The 23,814-nt window shown below is 52.9% G+C and overlaps 9 protein-coding genes across 9 annotated transcripts; 5 read left to right on the top strand and 4 right to left on the bottom strand.

Annotated features, from left to right (window-relative positions):
* Nucleotides 1-563: 563 nt before the first annotated feature.
* Z520_01014 (uncharacterized protein) lies at nt 564-2,372 on the top strand (the record flags this gene model as incomplete). Its single annotated transcript, XM_016771532.1, has 1 exon — nt 564-2,372. One exon carries the CDS (start codon nt 564-566, stop codon nt 2,370-2,372), a length of 1,809 nt encoding a protein of 602 aa, XP_016636671.1.
* Nucleotides 2,373-3,795: 1,423 nt separating this feature from the next.
* Nucleotides 3,796-4,594, top strand: Z520_01013 (uncharacterized protein; the record flags this gene model as incomplete). The annotated part of the gene is made up of 2 exons (XM_016771531.1): nt 3,796-4,056; nt 4,133-4,594. 2 exons carry the CDS (start codon nt 3,796-3,798, stop codon nt 4,592-4,594), a joined length of 723 nt encoding a protein of 240 aa, XP_016636670.1.
* Nucleotides 4,595-5,303: 709 nt separating this feature from the next.
* Nucleotides 5,304-5,587, bottom strand: Z520_01012 (uncharacterized protein; the record flags this gene model as incomplete). Its single annotated transcript, XM_016771530.1, has 2 exons — nt 5,304-5,380; nt 5,461-5,587. 2 exons carry the CDS (start codon nt 5,585-5,587, stop codon nt 5,304-5,306), a joined length of 204 nt encoding a protein of 67 aa, XP_016636669.1.
* Nucleotides 5,588-7,976: 2,389 nt separating this feature from the next.
* Nucleotides 7,977-8,708, top strand: Z520_01011 (uncharacterized protein; the record flags this gene model as incomplete). Its single annotated transcript, XM_016771529.1, has 1 exon — nt 7,977-8,708. The coding sequence occupies one exon, from the start codon at nt 7,977-7,979 to the stop codon at nt 8,706-8,708; it is 732 nt and encodes a 243-aa protein (XP_016636668.1).
* Nucleotides 8,709-9,773: 1,065 nt separating this feature from the next.
* Nucleotides 9,774-11,293, bottom strand: Z520_01010 (uncharacterized protein; the record flags this gene model as incomplete). Its single annotated transcript, XM_016771528.1, has 2 exons — nt 9,774-10,765; nt 10,828-11,293. 2 exons carry the CDS (start codon nt 11,291-11,293, stop codon nt 9,774-9,776), a joined length of 1,458 nt encoding a protein of 485 aa, XP_016636667.1.
* Nucleotides 11,294-12,170: 877 nt separating this feature from the next.
* Z520_01009 (uncharacterized protein) lies at nt 12,171-12,948 on the bottom strand (the record flags this gene model as incomplete). Its single annotated transcript, XM_016771527.1, has 5 exons — nt 12,171-12,352; nt 12,410-12,656; nt 12,759-12,771; nt 12,827-12,867; nt 12,922-12,948. 5 exons carry the CDS (start codon nt 12,946-12,948, stop codon nt 12,171-12,173), a joined length of 510 nt encoding a protein of 169 aa, XP_016636666.1.
* An 809-nt stretch (nt 12,949-13,757) lies between these two features.
* Nucleotides 13,758-15,059, top strand: Z520_01008 (uncharacterized protein; the record flags this gene model as incomplete). Its single annotated transcript, XM_016771526.1, has 1 exon — nt 13,758-15,059. One exon carries the CDS (start codon nt 13,758-13,760, stop codon nt 15,057-15,059), a length of 1,302 nt encoding a protein of 433 aa, XP_016636665.1.
* Nucleotides 15,060-15,445: 386 nt separating this feature from the next.
* On the top strand, nt 15,446-17,017 carry Z520_01007 (uncharacterized protein; the record flags this gene model as incomplete). The annotated part of the gene is made up of 1 exon (XM_016771525.1): nt 15,446-17,017. The coding sequence occupies one exon, from the start codon at nt 15,446-15,448 to the stop codon at nt 17,015-17,017; it is 1,572 nt and encodes a 523-aa protein (XP_016636664.1).
* Nucleotides 17,018-19,834: 2,817 nt separating this feature from the next.
* Z520_01006 (uncharacterized protein) lies at nt 19,835-23,810 on the bottom strand (the record flags this gene model as incomplete). Its single annotated transcript, XM_016771524.1, has 2 exons — nt 19,835-22,535; nt 22,585-23,810. 2 exons carry the CDS (start codon nt 23,808-23,810, stop codon nt 19,835-19,837), a joined length of 3,927 nt encoding a protein of 1,308 aa, XP_016636663.1.
* Between the last annotated feature and the right edge of the window lie 4 nt (nt 23,811-23,814).

The following is a 23,814-nucleotide window of genomic DNA, read 5'->3' as shown; positions in this document are numbered from 1 at the left end:
TAAGGGCATCGGAGCGTAACCAAAGTCTCCTACTACTTGATAGATAGCGTCGCAGAACAGGATACAAAGGTGGTGGACAATAATAATAGAGATTCCGGGTGCCTGTATGGCAACAACAAAACTGCCAAACATAGAAAACATGACAATTCCTGTAAACAGTAAAAACAGTGCAAACAGTGCAAACCCCCTGAGCCCGGACTGCAGCCTCGTCAACCCCTCAACCTCAATCAACCCCGTTCATCAACCCCTCGTTCGGAGTCGGCACCAACTCCGAGGAACCGCTGTGAAAGATGTGGGGAAGCCAGGGGGACGTAATGCCCGTTGTGAGCAGTGAATCCTGCCAATTGAATATCTTGTATTTCGAACGCTCTTCCTCGCCGGAAGGTTTCAGTCACAAACTTCTCGCTGGCACTCAAAGCATCCTCATCAGGCGTTCGAGATCCCCTTGTACCTCATCGAGTCTGGCCTTTGTGTATTTCTGCCCAGGAACCATCACCTGTCAGGCGCCTTTGTCACTCGTAACCGCGCGGGATTGAGCTTTGAACAATAGCCGACCCTTCAACATGGACAAAACGGGTGGCTTCCAGGAACCCCGCTACCTCGAGTTCGTGCGCTCCTCGGAGCCCACCGGCGTCGATGGCAAACCCATGCTCAACCGCTACTCAACCCATCTAACTCGTCAGCATGACTTCCCAGGGGCACAGGCTATGCTCTTCGCCGCGGGAGTGCCAGACAGACACGCAATGCAGACGGCTCCCCATGTCGGCATTGCCAGTGTCTGGTGGGAAGGAAATCCCTGCAACATGCACCTTCTGGACATTGGCAAGGAGGTCAAGAAGGCTGTCCAAGCCCGCGGCATGCTGGGCTGGCAGTACAACACCATCGGCGTAAGTGATGCCATCACCATGGGAAATCAAGGTATGCGGTTCAGCTTGCAGACGCGTGAGATCATTGCGGATTCTGTCGAGACGGTGACGTGTGCCCAAGCGCATGACGCGAACATCACTATTCCCGGCTGCGACAAGAACATGCCGGGTTGTATCATGGGGATGACGAGGCACAATAGACCGAGTCTGATGATTTATGGTGGCACGATCGATAAGGGATACTCGGAGACGCTCCGTCGGCCGGTCAATATCGCCACCTGTTACGAAGCCTTTGGTGCGTATACTTTCAACACCCTACGTCAACCGGACGATGGGGGAGACACGTCCAAGACCAAAGACGAGATCATGGAAGATCTAGAAAGACATGCTTGTCCAGGAGCCGGAGCCTGTGGCGGCATGTACACTGCCAACACGATGGCCACAGCGATCGAGTCAATGGGATTGACATTACCTGGATCAAGCTCAACGCCAGCGAGCTCACCAGCCAAAATGCGCGAATGCGCCAAAGCCGCAGATGCCATCAAAGTTTGTTTGGAACAGGACATCACGCCGAAGAAACTCTTGACGCCCAAATCATTTGAGAACGCTCTCGTCATCACCATGGCCCTCGGAGGAAGTACCAATGCCGTCCTCCACTTACTCGCTATGGCTGTCACTGCAGGTGTGGAGCTCACACTGGACGATTTCCAACGCGTAAGCAATAAGATACCCTTCCTCGCAGATCTTGCACCATCAGGAAAGTTTTCCATGGCCGATCTGTACGAGATTGGGGGTGTGCCAAGTGTGCAGAAGCTCCTGATTGCGGCCGGTCTGCTTGACGGCTCCATTCTAACGGTAACTGGGAAGACCTTGGCTGAGAACGTCTCGAGCTGGCCCAGTTTGCCTAGTGATCAAGTCATCATCAAGAGCCTAGATAGCCCGATCAAGGAGAGCGGGCACATCCAGATTTTGAGGGGCAACTTTGCACCTGCAGGAGCGGTGGCCAAGATCACTGGCAAAGAAGGCCTTCGGTTTACAGGCAAGGCAATGTGCTTTGAGAAGGAGGTGGAACTGAACGAGGCGTTGAACAGAGGTGCCATCCCGCGTGGAGAGAACCTTGTGCTGATAGTAAGATATGAAGGACCTAAAGGTGGACCAGGAATGCCAGAGCAGCTCAAGGCGAGTGCAGCCATCATGGGAGCAGGACTCACCAACGTCGCTCTTGTAACGGACGGACGGTACTCGGGGGCATCACACGGATTTATCGTGGGTCATGTTTGCCCAGAGGCCGCCGTTGGTGGCCCAATCGCGTTAGTCAAGGACGGTGATGAAGTGACAATCGATGCTGAGTCGAACACTATCTCGATGAGTGTCAGTGATGAGGAGCTGGAAAGGCGCCGGAAGGAGTGGAAACCTCCGAGGCCGGCGGTAACAAGGGGGACTCTGGCAAAATATGCAGCACTGGTCAGTGATGCCAGTCATGGAGCGGTCACAGATCTCTTCTGAAAGGCACAGACTAGCAGGAGAGAAATCAGGCCGACAGCAACCAGGAGATCGAGGATACAAGAACTTTGCAAGTTTCTCTGGACCCATTCTGATAGAGAACAAAGACAATGTACCATGTCTGTACATGTGCTGCTCGATCGGGGTAGTGGTTGACAAATCAGAGGCGTCTCTATGTGGTTCATCGTAGGCCAGGAAAAGAATAGCCTAGAGATTAGGAGGAATACGAGAGTTCTTACCACCCACAAAAAAACAGTCGATGCGGTGGAATGGAATATCTTGAAGAGAGTAATGCACGTCGGGCTGTGCGTGATGATATATGTCCAGGGGTGATGGTGGAGGTTGGAACAAGTGAAGCTGAGATTGGCGCGTCTGCAGCTGCCTGCGCACGGCGGGCCGAGAGGTTGCAGCCTCGCTTCTTCGCCTTCCTCTTTCCTTTCTCCTCTTGCTCCACGTCTCTTTTCTCGGAACCGGCAGGCTTTTGTTGATCTTTGACTTTGACGCCATGTTGCTCACGGGTATCTATATTACCATCTCCTGACGATGGCCGAAGCAACAGAGACATCCGCAGCTCCTTGAGGCCGTGCTTCCTCGAGGCCATCCACTGGATTGTATGACCTCGATCTGCTCGTAAGAAGAAATCCGGAATTCAAGGCAGGAAACGAGGTTTCCTCGATCGTTCTGGCCAGTGTCCATGCGAGCATTTGGGTTCGGTACGTGATGGAGGTATGCTCGACAAGGTTACCTAGGTACCTTTGGTCGGTCAACCATAAGTCTTGTCCTTCCGCCCACTGACGGTTTGTGTTGATATCAACAAGTCGATAACGGTTTATGGATGAATGCGATGCCTGGTGGTGCTATAAGGTCATCACTGGTCAAATATCTGGAAGAAACACGTGAATCAGATCAACTCATCGCGATTGTGAGGCGTTCCGATGCTGATCAGTGAGGTACTTCGGACCATGGACGACTTTGATCCGGAAATGAGACTCGAGAAGATAGCGCTTCATTCGTCAAGAGGCCATCTGCTGACGACTGGAGGGATTTTGCTCGGTGAATTATGAAAGCGAATGTCATCAAATCTCTCAGGTAGGTGAGTTGACTCTCACCTTCACTTCACGTCGTCTTCAGCCTGGTCCAAACCGACCTTGGTTTGAAAATCTCAAAGCCCATCTCGTCTCGACTCGCCAAGAATATCCTGTCGATATTCGCACAAGTCAACCCCAATCCATCTCGATCGTCTTCTGCCATCGGTCTGCTGATAGCTGACAAAGGAATCACTCTCTTTAGCGATCTTGCACGAAGCCGCAAGCGGCGACAAAGCGCAATTCTCGAGCTCGAAAAGACTTGCTTAACAGCAGCCCAACTCTACCACATCCTCACGTTCGCTTTGTCGTCGTGTCCTGCCCGACTGAACACATTCGCCATGCTGTTCCGCGGATTCGGCTTCCTGGCCTGTGTGGCTATGGCTCCTGTGGCGCTGGCTGTCGACACTGACGTGGACCCGCACCTCGTCGCTCAGCTTCGCCTGGTCAACACCAACCTCGACCGCATGAATTTGCTCCCGAATGACTCGGACTGGTTGTTTGACTTCACCAAGCAGGACAAGTACACCTTCTCGCCTGGAGGAGTGGTCAATGCCAATGCTGCTACATTCCCGGCAACAGTTGGACATGGCATGACAATGGTAAGGGCCAGCCACATTCGTCTTTCACTGGAGCCTCACGTCTCTCTGCGAGTCCTGAACTGACTTTCAGTCGAAGGCTATGCTCAACCTAGGTCCCTGCTCCATGCTCCCACCACACATCCATCCGCGCGCCACCAACTTTGTCGTCGCCATCTCCGGGACCACTACGACGTACATGGTTGCCGAGAACGGCGCCCGCACCGTGGCCGAGACCCTGTCACCGGGCCAGATGACCATCTTCCCGCAGGCGTCGGTGCACACCATGATCAACATGGGCTGCGAGAATGCGCAGTTGATCTCGGCTCTGAACAGCGACGACAGCGGCACCACGAATCTGGCCAACGCCTTCTTCTCCTTCCCGCAGAACATCACGGGCACTATCATTGGCGGCGGGCTCAACGCGCAGGACATCCTGAGCCGCGTCCCCCCGGTCGGCACGGGCAGTAACGCCGGACCACAGGCGTGCTTGGAGGCGTGCGCCAGGAAGGGCAAGATGATCAAGCGGGAGTGGAAGCCACGGGGTACCTCAGTTGGATGAACACAGCGGGAGGGGGTTTAGCAGCTGCAAACGTCAACGAACTCCGACACATCCGTCCATCCAATCCATGCAAGCTGAGAACGAAGAGGACAGGGCAGGGTTTTGGGAAACAGCAACCGCGTTCTTGGAGACAAGGAAACCCGACCACCCCTGGTTGTTTGTTGCGAGTACCTAGGTATTCTAGACGCACAGATGCCACTCATTTCAAGTCGACTACATATGTAGATATGGCAGTGGAACATTCCGCACGGGTGTGCCAACTTGTTGCCGGAAATCGAAATGCACTTCTTCTTTAATGGCCCTTTCCGAATCTTCGTCGTCCAATGCTAGACTAACAATGGGCCAAATATTATCAATAAGATCGCCAAGTGTATAGACACAATTAATCCCCCCCCCCCTTTCCTTCTATCGAGACGACCACCCTGATGCAATGAAACATGATGGTCGATTCAATAAGGACACCACCACGGTGCTTTTAATTCCATGGGCTTCCCAGGATCACGGATCACCAGCAATGACCTGGGCGTGGTCCGATGTGCCTTTTCTTCTCTGCACCCACCCTTGTCAGACCAAAACCCCCCTGTCCCACGCCATTGCTGGTGATCCACCTTGAGGAAGTCTCTCTCTTTTGAGACTCGTCATGGTGAAGATACACCGTGTATTCCCAGATGGTTGAAACCAACGACAAACACACCAAGGCATGCGACTTTCACCTCGACCAGGCGGGCATATTTTCGCGTCTGCCTTCTGGTATTCTTGGCTCGGGAGGCTCAATGTTCTTGATGGCTGTAGGGTGGAGGAGGTTGGTTAGCGTTCAGAACTTGTCGCACAGGAATAGGAGGGCGATGGGCACATCTATATCTTACCTGTCACGACCCTCTTGACAAGTGAAGGTTTCTTCTCCTGTCGGGCTCGTTCCTTGTCACTCATGAGAGATGATGTCGAGATCGAGGCAGCGTCGAAGGAGACGTTGGGCTTGGAATCTGAAGACATCTCGAAGGGTCTGGATGTAATGGAATCTTTCAGTAAGCAAGCTACGGTGTCCTTGATGTAGACGTTTCTTGGACACAGGTGAGTTGAAGTAAGCTTTCGAATGTACCTGATGCGTGCAAGGGGGAAAGAAAGCAGAGGGCCTCAAGACTCAGGCAAAAGGCTTTGGTCCCCTTTATAGCCCGATCATGAGGCGGGCGTAGCGGCCGAGGAATTGGCAAGAAGCTCGTCAGTCGATGGTGGCCTGGCCTCGCTCGAGCAATGGGCAATGTCCAGGCAACTTCCATATCGCATTGACTGAGGGAGTGTAAGGCCCATTCCTGTGATAGGTCCGCTCCTCTGAGTCTGACTAGAATGGTGGCGCCGCAAGAGGTAAGGATTCGAGGAAGGCCTGCTGTGGATATCCAAGGTGGATATTATTACTGTAGAGAAGCGGATCCTGTATTGATCTGACTCATGAGGAATTCTCCGTCAGCCTCACAACTCTGTTCTTGGTAGCTCGCGCGCCTCCTCTTGACTCCCACCTCTTCTAAAGCTCACTCTGTACCCCATCGCAGCCGAAGAGGAAGGTGACAACAGGGTTCGTGTTCGCAGGAAGCCGGTCAGCGGCCTGATGTGGGAATCTGGTGCTTTGTAAAGAGAAGAGGAAAACTGCCAAACTGGAGAAAACTCACCAATGTACGCCATGGCCAATCACAGTTGGAGAGACGGACGTATTCGCAATGCGGGTTGATTTGGGCTCTGCGCCATTTCTGCCTGAGTCACAAGTCATAAAGTCACCGCATCATTCAAGTTCACATCATGCGCAGCGTCCAGACCCTTTCCGCGCGGGAGGTTCGAGTTTCCAAGTATGGAAATTGGAAAGGATACTCGGTACAAAGGTGAAGAAAAGAAAAGGGTCTTCGCCTAGCGACCGCCAGACACCACCATTGGAACGTTTTCAAGGCTGGCTTTAGGCATACACGATACTCGTCAATCCACTTCCAGCTCCATGCCTGCAATTGAGCCAATGTCCTCTTTGATGGTCCATCAATCCAGGCACCACTCTATCAACGTGCCTGATCGTGTGGAGCTCTTCTGCCACGAACAGATATGTAATTTCCATAACCCCAATTCAAGCTTGAAGCTTAAGACTTAGGTTCGTGTGGTTGGCCGAAGCTTTGTCCCTTCTCCCTGCAATGACCGTGTGTGCTCTAGACCGCCAGTGCACTGAGTCACGACTCGACGCGCATACTGGGATGCTGTGCCGTCTGCACGTCTCGAAGATCCTATTTCTGCCGGTCAACCACTCGCTCGAATTGTCAAGACTAATATTCCGAAGGACAGGAACAGCCCCATGGTTCCACATGGTGGTACCTCCGGACTCTGCCTGCTCGACGCTTCATTGAGCAAGTCCACCGGAGTGTCTTCCAAGCTGCGCTCTCGATATCTTTCGACAAGTGACACGCAAGCTGCTAGAAATGACCTGCTCTCCATGTCAAACAGGTAATACACTGGCTGTCAATGATGTTCTGGCTGCGTTATGGCCACTGAGACAGACTGCGGGCGTCTGTCTAGAATGCCAAACGAACGCTATACAAGAATAGTGATGAGTGTCTTTCCTACCACATACGCTCCAACGAACCTCGAGCGACAGCAAACGTGCCCATATTGCAAACGCTCTCGAAAACAGAGCTGCTCTGCTCAGCGTGCTTTATAAACGAGGTGGGAGTGATTCGCCGTGATGACATTCGCATCAACGTTGTCAAGAAACTCAGGACTAACAAGTAGCAATGATGAGGAGACTAGTCTATGCGCCAAACCGTCACCCTTCTCGCCGTCACAGACCTGCCCAACCACATATTCGGCGACGCCGTCGGCCTTCACCTCAACTCGGTCAACCATCAACGGAGCCGCGCAGACAGACTCAGCTACAACCGATCCACGAAGAAACTATCCAAGGAGCCTATGACTGGACTATCATCGTGGTCCTCTTTTTGGTCGTATGCATGGCTATCTTTGTTACCATCTATACTGTCGCAGTCTTGGGCCGATGTTCAAATTTCTGGCTCTGGGGAAAGGATTTGTTCATGTGATTGCCCGTCATCGAACTCCGCGTCATAGCAAAAGCTGGAATGGGTGGAATTTGGACTTTGGTCTCTTTATGCGAGTCGGGGAAACATTGAGGTGTTTGGAACAGAGGTGATGGTGGCGTGGCTGTCATGCTATGTGAGTTGAGCTGACTGGGATGGTCACGATCAGACTGGTCGTCGGCATCACGTTCGTTTGTATCTTGTCTCTTGGCCGGTCTCATCTCGCTCCTTATCTATGTCCAAGCTTCTTGTGTCTGGCACTTTCTTTTGCTTCTTCCACATCCACCATCCCCATATCTAACTACAAGAATGCGGCCAAAATGACCAAAAGGCCCATGCACAGACCCAACGCGAGGCAGACTCAAGACACAGCCGTTGAGCTTGTTGACTCCACAACTTATATGGGGTTTATCAAACCTCGAAGTTGCCCGTATGCGGACACCGTCGCAGCTGCATCGCAGACACACAGTCCCGCTCATACCAGATCTCATCTCCATACGAACAGCTCACGGGGAAAGAGGGACGACAGAGTCCAATTCGCCGGCAATGCTGCTGCTGCTGCTGCTGTCGAGGACGAGGACAAGCGCTTCCGTGCGTACCACTACACTAACGGCGCCTACCCTGACCACTCTTTCCAGGTCGAATACTCGGATGATCCGCGCTATCCCGCCGGCGAGTACCCCGACGGCGCGTACCCGACCGATACATATCTGGTGGGAGGCGTGGATTCAGGTTCCGAGCTGGTTGACGGCGACGAGTACGAGGACGAAGACGAAGACGAAGGCTACGACAAAGACGAAGATGAGGACGAGGGCTACTACGACATGGACCTGGATCTGGATCCGCGCGTGGAGGAGCTGCACGATGGTGATAAAAACAGTGCCCACGGGGACTGCGACTGCGACTGGGACGGCAACGCGGACGAGTCTGTGGATCGAGAGGATCCAGTTCCAGATACACGCGCGAGAGAGCCGATCAAGGCTGAGGCTGGGGGCGAGATCAAGGACATGGAGCCAGAGACAAGAAAGCTGCAGCTGCGCCTCCTCCAGTGATGGCGACGATGACCGTCTCCGAGGCTACACCCCAGCGCGAGACAGCACCAGGAGAGACCACCTGCACTCTCGCCTAGCACTACCACACCAACGACGCTCATAAGGATCAGGGCGCCAAATCACGCAGTCGTGCCACTCTGCGCAGCAGGCGCGTGCGTCGGGCTGACTATGTACGCGTGGGACTACAGGTGGTCTCTGAACCGACCTAGAACGTAGGCGTCCAAGCATGTATGTAGCCTGTAGGACTGTTCATTCATGAAGACCGAGCGAGGTACATTGATTCATCTGCAAGTGAGTCCCCATCTCGAGACAGTCCTGCAGGTGGTACATAATTAGATTGTGTTGAGGTACTCGGCAGCGCGGATTGATCGCCCTGCATTCCTTCCACCTACTAGTCCTGCATGCAGTGGTCTCCATCTTTCTGCTGGAAGAGACCCATTTGGTCTACATCCAAACAATCGTTATAGGCCTGCTGTTTACTGCCTTGATTTCTTGGGAGCCGATTTTTCCCCCTACACATTTCAGATTACCAGCACAAGTCACCATCTCCGGGCAACATCACAGGTTGCTGCAACCTGGCTCTGAACAACGGCGGCCGTTCGCGGTCACAGGAGGTCCACGGGCTCAGTCGGATTATATCAACGCTCACTTAGGCCCTTGGTGCCCCTGTGCAAACCACCTGTAGTAGCTGGACCGTTCACGCGGTCTCCGCCGAATATCTGGCCTGGACGACACACGGAAAATACAGGCATCGACCGAAGCAGATCCAGCTATCGGCCTTGCCTTCGGATGGTGACAGCCTTCTGTGGGTCGATCTCTTCAAGCGAGGCAGGTTCAGGGTTGCCTGTTGAGCTCTCTGGGCGGGATCTCGCTTATACCCCATCTAGCCCGGTTGCGTTCTAGGTCGGCTTGGAAATGAGCTGCTTCGAGGCATGCTGGGATCTCGCTCAAGGCGGAGAGATACCTTCCGGAGGTCGTCCGGTAGATCTGTATCTGGATCATCTCATAAATAGACCTTCTGTGTTCGTTGTTCATTTTCGGTGCAACGCGTTCTTTCGCAGTTCTTCAAGGCCCTTTCCCACTCCCGCCACTCACAAAGCGCCTTGCAACCCACGCACTCCCATGTTCGAGATACTCCTCCCTCGTCACACCATATTCCCTGACAGTCCTGGGAAATCCACTCGCCAACCTCGCGCCACCAAGCCAAGTCGATGTGACGGGATCCGCCATCTTGCGGACCCGAACCATCCAATCACTCTTCACCCTCATGCGTAGCTCAGCTTCGACTCTCTCCACAAAGCCGGGAATTTGCGCATTCCCGCCAACTAACAGAACGTTGCTGAGCATGGTGGCCTGCAAAAGCGGCGGGAGGACACTGAGTGACTGCATCACAATATCGGGCAACCCAGGCTGTTTCGAGCCTATGTCGCCCGGTGAGAAGATGATTTCTGGGATGGAGAAGCGTTCATTTCCCAATGTCATTGAGATTTCTGCATCTGGTTCCGAGGAAAGGCCGGCCTGTTTGCGCTTGCGCGCAGCGGCGGGAGTGGGATCGTGAGGACGGCTAAATCCTCGAAGAAGGCGGATGCCATCAGGGAGGATGTAATCTACTCGAATTTCCTCATCTTCCGAAGTGACTACTTGTTCGGTGTCGATAGTACTGTCCGAATCCTTGGGTTTTGAGGACACCGATTTCTGCCTCGTTTTGTTTCCCTTCCAAGTCTTCTCCAGGTCCCTTCGGAAAGCATTGCTGACGAAACAGACGTCCTCCTTGATGTCATTGACGATCTTGGTGTCTTGATGCAAGTCGAAGTGGCGAACGGAGATGACTTCTTTCAACAGATTCGTGAGATGCTTGCCCCCAAAATCAAGTCGACGGACAGCTCGGTGCAGAGGCCGGCCGTTGAAAAGCGGGGTGATGGTGGTATGGCTGTAGCCGCTGTCGATCACAAGAACGCATTCCATCGGCAGATCTGCCATGGGATCGCTGCTTGACTTTGTGTAGGATGTGCCCTCGAAGAGTGGATGGAGATCGTTGTAGGCATTAAGTGACGGCCCTGCTCTGAGCATCAGTATAGCCATCCGTGGCACAAGACGTCTCTGGCTCAGCCATACCTACCAATAACCCTAGAATAGCCTCCAAAACCCCATTCTTCCATAATGATCTCGTCTGCATTCTTCTGGAAAGCAGGCATAGTATTAGGTGGTTCGGTGAAGATCAGGGTGGTCTCCTCGGGACTCTTCACCAGCAGGTCCTTCTTAGCAATCCGTTCATCGAAGAAAGATTGGTCCCATATCTCTTTCTGCGCCTCCCAGCTCACGACTTGGCCGTTCTCGACCGGTCGGCGAAACAAGGCCTCGCTCCATTGTGTGATTTCCTCAGACTGCGAACCGACGTAGACTTTTCTGTCACGGCTGCGGACGATGGAGTTTGGGATGATATGACATCTCGACAAGGCTTCCGTGTCCAACACGGGATCGGAAGGTGCGAAGCCAGCCTTGATGGTGTAGCCGCCGTTGTCGAGGACGAAGGTCGTCGAGGGTAGACCGGGGGTGTTGCGCGTGGATTTTGGTGCGCGGGGCATGTCGATATTATGCAGCCCACATCATTTCTCTGGGGAGAAGCGTGGTCTACTTTGAGAAAAAGCCTCGAAGTTAGAAGGACTGTGGCTTGGACAAGCTCTTCGTGCATGTAAAGGCGAGCATTTGTCGTGCTTTGAAGCACCAGTTGGTTTCTTGGGAACCGCCAAAAATTGTTCAAATGTCGTCCACGTCCCTCGGCGCCTCGACGCGCCACCAGCGAACCAGGTACGTCACTCGCCGCTTTACTACAACAAGGTGCTCGGCACACTTTCTGCTCCCTAGTTGCCCTTGAAACTCCCATTCTTCTTCATTCTAGCATTTTATGACAACTCTGTGGTGGCAGTGCGCTTAGACTACGCAGCGAGATTCTACCCAATGTCAAATGGTTCTTCTATCAAGAAATTGCTGAAGTTCGTGGTGAGTGATGATATCACATATGACGATACAAGCCCCTATCCGGTTTTCTTCACAAATCATGCAGCGCCGTTCACGGCGAGAGAAGATGGTCTGGGACGATCCTGCGTCAAGATCAAGCTCTGAAGCGATCCCGACGCCATTGACTTCGTCATAGGCTCTTTGAGACATTTGTGCGACAATGGTACCTTGTGCTTAGACGCGACGAGCAAGGCTGAGAAAAAGGGGGATTGGATAGCACCGAGGCTCTTGTATGCGGTTTTATCGCTATTCTTCTCGTCCTGTATACAGAGCTAATAGCCATGTATGTCTCAGAGGCTCACATGTCATTCATACTGCTCTGGATCGTAACAAACAAAGCTGCAGTATATGGCGTCTATTAGCTCGAAGGAGATCCATATTTCTATGTACATGCTCTTCCTGCAAATCTATACTGGCTCCTAGGCAGCAAGGACTGTCGAGTTACTAGAAACTGGTCCGTGTGACTTCACTAGCTTGGGATTCGTTGACTTCAGGCTTCAATTGATCCGTGATGTTCTTCTCGTCTTTCCAGGCAAGAGCGACAAATTTGGTGTGGCTCCCTCGAGCCACGATCTCGTTGTTTTTGTTCATGAATTTGACCGACGTGTATGCAAGTGTTTTGCCGACTGCATGAGATCAGTCCATAGTTCACGTGGTGAGAGGAGAAAGAACTCTTATCTCACACTTATCACAGATGACTTCGCCTTTGACCAAATCACCAATCTTTCCGCCGGCGTTGAGGTAGGTTACGCTGAGGTCTGTCGAAACTCCTGTCGAATATAGACCACGAGATGCCAGAGCGAGCGAACCACTGGTATCAACCATGGTGGCAAGTGTAGCGCCGTGCAATATACCTAACCGGTTCGTATGCTGCTTCTCGATAGGAAGCTCAAAGTTGACTTTGCCAGGTTCCGCTGCTGTTATCCGCATCTGAATGGGGAACGTAAGCCAATGACCAGGCGACAGCTGAGATGAGCCCTTCAAAGAGAAGGATGCTCTCGGTGCACATCTGCGATCCAGGATGATACTTACGCCGTCTATCAACCTGTTGTTTGGCCAGCTTAATGTGAGTTGCTTTGGATATTCATGACGGGTATTACCGTGGCTCAACCCCCGAAGTTGCTCTAAAGGATTCCCACACCTACAAGGCCTCAGCTCAAAGTCACCCCAAGCTTGCGGATTCCTGGAAACTCACCAGGCGGACGAACTTTAGTGCCGACATTGTGTCGTTACCAAGCTTCTGAGACCACCACTCGTAGAGCCAATCGAGGAATAGACCCCACAGGAAGTCCGGGGCTCTAAGAGTTAGAAGCGTCGTCTGACTGTTTATCGACAGAAGCCAGATTTCAATGGAGCAAGATATCAAACAAGGTGTTGTTGGCCGAGACCCAATGAGGTCAAAATGAGGTGTTGGAAATTGCACTTAGCCCGATTATTGCTTCACCGTGATTATTACGCGTTCCTGACACAAATGATCCACCGTATTGGCGTTCTCGCTGGGTTCCTCTTTTCCTCCTCTTCTTCTTCTTCTTCCTCACCTTTCTTCGCATTGAACTCCCCGATTGCCGTTGTGACACTTTCAGTGAAGGTGACGGTATAAAAACCTCAAGAGTTCATCTCCTTGCGCTTCCTCTTCCAGCCAAGCTCATTTGCAAACTGCGAATACGAGTCGTGGTTAGCGCAGATGGTGAAACCCACAAGTTAGGGCGTGATGACAGCCAGTAAGAGCATGAATTCGAACCCTTTTCTCCATTGACTATTCCCTGTTTGCCCAAAGACCAACGAACACTCGGTAGAGTCAAGTCTAATCCCTGCGTTCCTTGCTAAACTCCGGCAACTCCATGACGGTTCCTTCCCTTGAGCCCCGCGTCAGGCAGGCAGCCTCGGCAGCTTCTTCGCCCAACGAACAATCAACACTTCATCAATCGGTCTACTCGGGCCAATTGTTATTCCATTCGATACACATAGTACTGTGGCCCTTATCAAGATAACATCGTACACAGCGCCATATTGTTCATCAGCAAACCTCCAATGGCCAGGACAACCAAAATCAGCCAGGCGCCAGTGTCTACGTCTGCCGGGGACGATGCCAACGTTCGCAAGCGGAGGGCTCACAAAAAGTCTAGGCTAGGCTGTCGCAATTGCAAAATACGCCGGGTGAAATGCAACGAAGTTCGACCAATGTGCGGGAAGTGTCTGGAGTACGGCGTGCTATGCAACTACGATCCTAGTATACCTGATCTTCAACCCCGAACCGTTGCTTCCGAGCTTGGCTGTTTGCACTCGAGGATGGAAAAGTCCCCTCTGGGAACCACTAAGCCTGTCTTAGATATGGTCAATGTCTCGTTGAACAGAAACACTGATGGACCAGAGTTGTGCCGCATCGACAAATCTGACCTGGCGCGACTTGACAGATTCCAGTCTAGAACAGTTCTGACCATTGGCACTAAGAAAGTTGCTCGGGTTTTCCAGCATGAAACCATCTCGATTGCCTGTTCGCAACCCTTCCTCATGCACCTCGCCCAGGCAGTGACGGCATCCCACGATCGTTACTTGTGCGGAAGGGCCACCTCGAGACCTAGCACAGCCGAAGCCTACCACCTGAACAAAGCTTTGGTCGCCTTTCAGAGCATTCTTTCTCGCCCCATTAAACAAGGAGAAGGGGATGCGTTGATCGTCGCCTCTTCTCTCTTGGGGGTTGTGAGTTTCTTCAACCTTGAGGCATCGTCTGTCGAAGACGTTTGGCCGTTGCAGGACACTGACATGGCATGGCTCAATTTAAGCGAGGGCAAACATGCCATCTGGCGACTGGCAACCCCGTTGAAAGGCGACAGCCTTTGGCGAAAGGTTGCCTACCTCTTCGATTGCGAGAAGTTGCCTGAAGATCAATTTCCAGAACACACTCCTTCGATCTTCGATCATCTCTGTGCTGAAGACCCCTCGTCACCATCAGCACGGTCCAACCCTTATTACAAGACTGCACAACAACTTCTACCCTTACTCGACCTTGAATGCAACGACGCCACCTGGTTGATGTTTCTTGGGTTTGTCAGCCAAATGGATCCTCGCTATAAGTCCCTACTTGCGCAGAAAGATCCTTGGGCGCTGCTGATGCTTTTGTATTGGTATATGAAGGTTTGCCGGAGTGCTTGGTGGGTGTCGTCTCGATCTATTCTCCAAGGGCACGCAATCTGCCTGTATCTCACACGATATCATTCCCATGATAGGACCATAGTCGCAGCTTTGGAGAAGCCGAGTATGGCATTCGAGACTGCACGACTGGAAGGGTTCGGAGGAATATCTTCTGCAGTAAGCAGTCCGGGGTGGTCTTAGCATGAGAGATGCCGCTACAAGCGCACAAGCTGGTGCCATATTCAGGCCTCGCCGAGTGTCTCAATCATTTCACTAGTGATTAACTCAGTATAGTTGTGCTCGGGAGCCTTTCCATCGTCTCGCTTGTAGCTTGTTCCAGCCTCGCCAGGAAATTAGCCAAAGCAGCGAGGTATTTGTCCCAAAGAAGACATATTTCTTGGCACTTTTGACTCAATTTGCACCTGGTTAATGCCTGAGATGCTGCTCTATCAACTGTTACTTCTGGAACTCATCACTCTCGACTCGCAGTATGTGCATCGACGGAATGAGATGATGGATTAGGTGACCGTGGTCACGAAGACCTCGACAATTGCAACTTCCTCCTCTTCGATTCGTCCTTGGTCACCATGGCGGACGCAACACTACAGTCATGGGAGTACCTCGAGACGCTCCCGGGTACCCAGTTCTATCGCCTCTACAGAAGTCCATCCTCTGCGTTGGCGATATTCAGGAAACGGCTGTCAGCACTGGCAAAATCCTTTGTCTTGATGCTGTTGTACATGCCCCGGCCTCTGCCAGTGAAACAACTGGAACAGTTTGTCAAGGACACCAGTAGAGGCGAACGCGAGTACGCCTTGGATCTACTTCACCGCTACCACATATTTCGCGATGTCACCCTCAACTCGACCAAGGCATATGCGTTGACTCCGGACTTCGCCCGATCTCTCCGTCGCGCTTTGACGGGGGCAGGTGACAGCCGGTCCTTTGGACAGGTCGCGCGGGTCCCGGCCAGCGACAAGGCCACGATATCCCAACTGGATGAGTATTCCCGCCAACGATGGGAAGGTATATTAGGCTACATGGTCGGCTCATCGTCCATACCACTTGAAACGGCCAACGAGCAGCCAGCCATCGAACCGGCTCCAGGAGTCATTGAGCTTCTCAAGGCGGGTCATCTCATCGAGGTTAGCGGGGCGTACAATCATGGCCAAAGAGCCAGGATCACGAAGGAAGGCTTTGCGTTTGTCCTGCAAGACATCAACACCCAAGTATGGGCCTTGCTATTCCTCTACGTGGACAACGCCGAGGTCTTTGACATGGACAAAGTCGACGTCCTGTCCTTCCTGTTCCTTGTCTCATCCCTAGAGCTGGGGCTCGCGTATTCGACCTCTACTCTGGACGAAACCCAACGGCGCTGCCTCTCGGACCTCGTCTCTCTCGGGCTTGTCTACCAACCTCTATCCGACGACGGCATCAATCCTGCCAATTACTTCTACCCGACACGGCTAGCCACGACGTTGACATCCGACTCGGCCTCCGCGCTCTCGACGACCAACCTCACCATTGGCACCTCCCTCTCCCAGAAATATTCCTCCTCGTCAGGCACAACCACGCCTTCCGGCACCGTGACACAAAAGGGCTTCATAATAGTTGAGACCAACTACCGCGTCTACGCCTACACTTCCTCCCCCTTACAGATCGCCCTCTTATCACTCTTCGTAAACCTTCGTTCCCGCCATCCGAATCTCGTCACGGGGAAAATGAGCAAATCCTCGGTCCAACGAGCCGTCCAGGCCGGCATCACCGCCGACCAGATCATTTCGTATCTGACGACTCATGCGCACCCGCAGATGAGGAGGCACGCGCAGGCCGAACAAGCCGCCTTGCTAGCACGGGGCACTGCCACCGAGGCGCAGGCGCAGAAGACAGTCCCGATCCTTCCCGCGACGATATTAGACCAAATTCACCTCTGGCAGCTGGAAAGAGACCGCATGACGACCACGCCGGGGTTTCTGTTCCGGGATTTCTCCACGCGGGCCGAGTACGAGGCCAACTGTCGGTACGCGGACGAGACGGGCGTCCTGGTGTGGAAGGACGATGCGAAGCGGTTGTTCTTTGTGACCCGGTTGGAGGGCGTCAGGGCGTTTATGGCCGAGAGGAGAGCGAATTTCGGTTCTGGCGGTGCAGCACAGGGCTGAGGGTAGAAATGCGATAGAAATGAGGCTCTGGCTGAAACCGGGCGGGATATACCATTGCGAGGCTGGGATGGGGCAAAAGGGGAAGGGAAAGGGAAACATCATCTCCGAGTTTTATAGGGCACGGCGGTGGTGCTTGCCGAGTCCCCTGGATGAGCGTGGTGTCAACCACGGACACTGGACGAAGGGGAGAGCTTGGAAACAGTCGACGTGCTCCTCTTGATTGTAATCAATGAGAGACACCAGATCTGCCTTGCCGGCCTGCTCAGCTGGCTTTCATTTCCTCTTGACACTCCATGGCCCATCCAACCATCCATCTGAGCAGAGTAACATCACTCACTTTGTCTTTCTTCACCTCCTCCACCCCATCCATAAACAACATACACATCCCTATCACGGCTCACCCGTCCGCCCCAAGCCACAGCACAGCGCAAGGAGGAACAGGACAGGACAGGACAGGGCGCCGCGGGCCCGCCCATCCATACGACGCCGTACCTTTGAATCCCCAGCAAGCCACGGCATCATGTATCGAGGACTCGGTACGTTGCCCAATCCGCCTCTTAACCGTTCCTCTCGTTCCAGCTCCCAGGCCCGGCCTTGTCTATCGCACGACTGAGCCGGAGGCGCTTAGTTCCGAGGTCGTTTCAAAAGAAGGCAGACTCGGCTGTGTGTATGCCACGAGAAAGGGGTTGTCAGGTTGAAGCGAAGGCGGATGAGTGTGTGTGTGTCTCTCTCTTTCTCTCCGCGTGGATGTGGCCATGTGCCTCAAGTGGAGGATCTCTCTCTTTACATGTAACAGACAGTCCAATCAATCTCCTCGTCCTAGGACGCATCGATGCAGTGGTGCTGGCTTCCTGGGACAATAGAACATATGTACCTATCTATCCATCAGACATCTGGATAGAACCTACCCACCCTCCTCAGTGCCTGAACAAAGCGACGGAGCACACGAGATCCATCCACGCGCGCGGTGTTTTCGGCTCTGGTCAAGGAGGCCTTTCAGACTGTCCCCCGCCCGCATCTCTGGACATAGAACCCAATGTGAAGCAGAAGCTTTCACACTAAAGCTAATTCTCAAGCTGAAGGTGAAGGTGAAGGTGAAGGTGAAGGTGAAGGTGAAGGTGAAGGTGAAGGTGAAGATGAAGATTGAGCTCGAGTTCGACATCTGGGAAAGGTTCTTGAGTTACACCTGTCTCGGTTTTTTTGTAGGTCGCACGAGCTGCGATACACCGAAGACTGCGACGGGCACGCGCCGCTGATGGGGAGGGGGAGCTGGAGCTGGAGCTGGAGCTGTGGTTATTTGTCGGATGCGAGCGTTAACAAGATCAACGAGCACAATGTATTAAGGAAAGGGTTCCCTTGCTGTCCAGTCGTTCTCCTTGTGACCGCGCGGAGAATTGAGAGATGAAGCGTCAGGACACGGATCCGAATCGGACGGTAGTTTGTTGGGACAAATACATCCTTTGTCTCTGGGCGGCGCATGTTAAGAGGATTGTCGGTTTCTGTATCAAGAATCGTGCTTGAAGGGGGCGGTTTATCAAAACTGCTGCAGGAATTAACGCGGTCTCTCTTCATATCGATGGCGAACACGACGTAGGCAAGTCAAAGGTTCGCGATCCTGCCCAGTAGGTTAATAACGTCAACAAGGTTGAGTTGGAAGACCGTCCTAAAGGCTTCGTCTTCCTCAGATTCGCCGTCGACGTCCACGCATCAACGAGAGGAGTCCTCATGTTTGGTGAAAGAGCCAGGAAAGATTGCTGAATCGGAAAACATCTGCGTACAGTACCCTTTTGGTATTGTCCAGGAAGCAAAAGCACAGTCAAGGTCCTGCATTGCTCGAGTAGAAGCTGAGAACCGCCGTCAACCACATCAGCTCGTCTCTTTCCAGCCTAGGCGCTTAACTCGGACCTTTCCGTTTGCACGCAGCACCACCGGTTCGGCAGGACTTCTCAGGTCGACGCGACGGTTAGAGGTCCCTGAATACGCAGCGTACACGCTACGCACGAAAGCCTGGCATCCGTCAATCCCCCATCATGACCCGAAACACTCCATCTTGCCAGAAAAATCCAAGAATCTTGCTGCTTTGCAAGATTCGGGCTTCAGCCAGAGCACGCAATCTCCATCCATCTCGAATCAAAGAAGGATCGGGCTTCAGAAGGTCGCCGATGGGATGGGGTCCTGCCCTTTAAGTACTTGGAACGGGACAGGGTTGGATAAGCCCAAGAAAGCCAGGGAGAGCACCCAGTGGCAGATCTGGGCAGTTGGAAATCGAAGCCGAACGATCCACCTGCCCTTTCCAGGCTGTAGAGATGCCAGAGTAGGTATAGGCGACGAGGAACGGAGCACCACCACGGCCATATGCCTCGCTCTCCGGCCGCGGACGAGTATGCAAGAGATCCCCTGCCTGCCTTGGTCAAGGACTCAGGAGATATAATTAAGACGGGGGTAAGTGGGGGTGGAGCGTAAGCGCTTAGGCCACGTGGTGGGATACGAGGGTGTTTCAAGATCGATCTTGCGATATCCGGGCCTGCAAGATGCGGTTGGTATTGGCCCCCGAACGGTACGGTATCGTGTTAACAATCGTAGAAGAAGGGAGGTTAAAGCTTCATAAGAGGAAATCTCAAGTCGGATGCCAAGAAATTGTGCCTTGTGGTTGCAGTTACTGCTTTTCCCAATGTTGTCTGGCACATTGGTATCTTCGAGAGTTGGCATCAGGGCAGGTTCTTGCTTGCCCAAATGCTTGGAAGGCTGCCGCGAGGTATACCGTAGACAGAGTGGACCAGTAGCTGAAGGTCGGCGACAATGCTTCTGAACCCTCTGTCAGCCACCCACAGCCTCCATTCGTTCCCTTGACCCCTTGCATATAGTACATCCGCCAACGTTCTGTATTTTATCTTTCAGTAAACGCGCATTCGTGACCTTTGGTCCCACCGTTCTCGAAAACCTGGTTTCCTCGGCTTCGCCATCATCCGGACGAAGAGCTCCATTCTGGGGTAATAACACCTCGTCGCCTTCCGCATCGGGGCCATGTAGCAGATGTGAGACGTGATAGACGTGCCCGCAAGCGAACCCGACCAGAGTTTCGCTTTCATTTTCATGGAACGCCTTGTGACAGGACGCACAATGTCCTGGCTTAATTGCCTCTTCGGCTTCGGTTTGTTGTTCCTCCGCCGGTTGGTCCTTGGAACCATCAAGGTCCTGCGCGAGTGGCCGCTGGTGTTTCCCTGTTGTCGCGACAATGTCGAACTTGATGCCTTTTCTCCGACCTCTTCTCAGAGTCTCCATCCCGACGGCGACTTCGCTACTGAGCACTCTCGCAACCCCAGCGCTGATGCTGTCTTGCAGATCATACTCCCGAATCATCTTCTTCAGTCCATCCTTTAAGCCTTCCACTTCCAGCCCGGAAGGTATTCTTTTCACCAAGGTAATAGGGTCAATCGCAGTTCCGACCTCTGCCAGGAGACCTGAAATGAATCTTGGTCTCGACATGCTGTATTCGAGGAAGTCGTCCCAGAGACTCTGGTCAGCTTGCTCCTTGGCAAAGGCGATGGCCTTTGAGACATCCTTCAATTCGTCAATGATTAAAAACAGCGCTTTCTTGGTTTGTCCGGTTTTGCTCAAGAAATAGACGAGTTCTTCAACGTAATGCTTCCTCTCACATATTTTGACAGCGTTTTCGAAAGCGTAAGCCGTGGATGCTTGCAGGAATTCCATAAGCAGATCTCGATCGAATTCGGCAAACAATTCGACAGCAATGTCCGCGAAGTGCTCGACATGTTGTTTGCCGGTGTCGGCTGCAAGCGACGTGGTAATAGCTGAATGTCCAACACGGGGTAACGCGGGCGCTTCCTGGGTCCCCTCGCCGCGCCACAGATTGCGAAGATAGAAATAGAGAAAAGGCTTCAGTGTCGGCCTATCAAGCTGCGCAACAACTTCGTCGGGTTCAACGACTCCAGCAGTAGCTTCGTCTACGAGAACTTTGATCGGGTCAGCAGCGAGTTCATCCAGTTCCTCGCGGGTCGCGCTCTTCACTTGTTCAGGCGAAACTCGCAGCATCACAAAGCTGGGAATGTCGTCAGCAATGGCGTCGACGAGATGATGTTCCTTGATCAATGACATGGCTGTGTCTGCGTCCTGCAAAGCGATGTAGCACCTTAGAGCTTCGTCATAATGCCCGTCTGCGAGGAACAGTTTCCCCAGACTTTCCTGCAATAGCCTCCAATCCTGCGACCCTTTCGGAGCACTACCACTGCGGAACTGATCTTCAATCGCTGCTGTGATGCTGCTGATCTCAAAAAGATCAGAAGGCCATTCATCAAGAAGCTCCTTGAATCGAATTCTGTCAACCTCCGCGTAATGACCGAGGATGATTTCATAAACGGAGGATGGCAAAGGGGGTGTGAGTTCCAACGTCGGTATGTGAGGCGATATCTCGTCAAACTTCGCTTTTTTAACGAATACCCATGCCCAGTGCTCCCATCGGCTTGTTGTGTTTAGGACTTTTGCTGCAACTTCGCCAGCTTCTGACCATTTATTGGCGTCAACCAATTGCTTCAGCCACAACTCGCCTATTCTGCGCTTCTCCTTTTCAGCAGCAGAGAATTTGTTCTTCGATTTGACCCGCGCTGAACTCGTGATCGAAACAGAATCCGAGAAAAATTCGGCCATTGTAGCCTGCTGACGAGCCTGCGTTGGGCTCAGAGGGACTGCCGTGCCTGACCTTGCGACGGAACTAGCCTTTGATGGACTTGGCGGTGATGAAGTTTCCGAAGATTCTGAGAGGGTGCCGGCCGCTTCGGGATGCTGGTCAACCAGTTCCCAGGCTTCTTTGTATCTCTTCAGGCTCACAAGCCACTGCATGCGGTCGTTAAGATTGCGTCTGACTGCCACAATACAGTCATAGGGACTGTAAATGAAGATCTTCATGCTTTGTGCTGTGGCCATGGTATTTATCTCCTCTTTGGCACCTGCTTCACTGGATCCAAAGCCGGGGATCCAGCCTGTGAGATAGTTGCGTTCTCTGGTGCTTCCTGTTTTATCAGGGCCACTGACACCGCTTCGAATGCTCTCGCCTGAACTGAAGATTCGATTTGCACCCAGGAGGCGCGGCCCATACATGGTGGCGTCCCACATCCCTTGACCAACGGTCTCGACGCCTGTGGCGAGACTTGAACCAACCGTACTCATACCAGAGCCAATGGTGCTGAGGTACCCCTTTTGGAGAAGTGCAGCGGGGATACGAAGCGGTGGCAGAACCCCCAAGTGATAGTCTGAAGCCGAGAGGGTCTCGAATCTACTCACAGTGAGAGTATCGGTGTCGACTTCTTCTTTCGTGTCGATGTTGACTAGACGCAACTCTGGTTCTAATGCATTATGTCGTGCTCGTCGGCCTCTCCTGCTGCCTTCGCTGTCTTGAGACGCTGAACCATTGCCCTTTTTCTTTTCCATGAATGCAAGCACCAAAAGCAGACTTGGGGTATATAACGAAATTCCAGATATTGTACAGTCATCGAATCGTATACTGTCCAACAGTCAGTATTTGCAGCTTCCAGAGAGTTTGTCGAACTCACATCGTAGCGACTTCAGCGCGTCCAATTTTATTATTACCTCCACTTTCCAGAGATCCTGGGTAGACCTTGATGATCCATGCTGAATCTCCCCACCCTACTAAGACTTCTTCAACTTTTGCTTTCCTCGGATCTAGCTTAGGAGATGCACCGTTTGCAGGAGCAGGGACGAGGGCGCTAACGGGAGAGTCGTCGTCAGTTTCGAGGTTATCGCGGTCGATCCACTCAGCGCGAGCTTTCCATACACCCGCCATATCCTCCCATCCAGGACGATTAGGTCTGTCGATATGGCTCATCCGTTTCCATTCGAGGCCAGCCTCTGAGCTTTCGAGCTTCATGTTCGATCTCATGATTTTGATCCCTTGTTCGTTTACCCAGAGGACATATTTTCCTGTGAGTGACCATTTGATAGTGCTGATGATACCCTCACCGCCGTGCAGAATTTTGTCTGAACCCGTGTTTGTACCAAGACCGATCGACCCAAGCCAGCCAGAGGCGGCCGCCGCTGCTCCTGTCGTAGTCGCGTTGGCACTTTTGCCTGCTTGTCCACCAGTAGTCAAAACCAAACTGCCAGCCTGCCCACCAGACAGATAGGTTCTATCCGACTTGTATTCCGGGGACAGGGCAACAGTCTGAACAGGTCTTCCGAAATTGCGCAACTGTACATCACGAGGATCGACTAATGATGCAATGCACACATTCCCGTCTATGGAAGACGTGGCAACGTATATCCGATTTGGAGGTATATCTGGTAGCGGGGTTTGCAATTGCTTTCCTTTCGGCGCCGGTGAGCTTGAGGGTGAGCTCTCCGCTTTCGAAGCAGCTTCGGCTGCTAACTTCGTGCCTGGGTCGAGACGAAAGCCTGCAAGCGGGGGGTTGTAAGGAGATATCGAGATAGCCGATATGCTGGCTGTGTGAGCGTGGTAGACGCGCACGGAGTTGAATGAGGGCAAAGCGAAGACATGAATGTTTCCGTTGTGAGTCCCAACGATCATTTTGTCCCCGGCCACGTGAAAGGCGCTCGTCGCATCTCCATTGCGGTATATGGAGCTCACGTTCCTTGTCAACGTAGCATATTTGAGTCGTGGCTCTTCGTCCTCTTCTTCATCCTCCTCTTCCTCGGATTCGTCTGCGGTCGACTTGGGCTTCGTTGGCTTCGGAGGATGGCTGACGGTTTCCTGAAGCTGCTCATGGTCGCCTGGCTCAGACGAGCCATCTCCGGCCGCCATGCAG

The sequence above is a fragment of the Fonsecaea multimorphosa genome (assembly GCF_000836435.1).
Source record: "Fonsecaea multimorphosa CBS 102226 unplaced genomic scaffold supercont1.2, whole genome shotgun sequence".
Classification (NCBI taxonomy): Eukaryota; Fungi; Ascomycota; class Eurotiomycetes; order Chaetothyriales; family Herpotrichiellaceae; genus Fonsecaea; species Fonsecaea multimorphosa.
The sequence above is the reverse complement of the archived record's forward strand: the minus strand, read 5'-3'. Positions and strand labels throughout refer to the sequence as shown.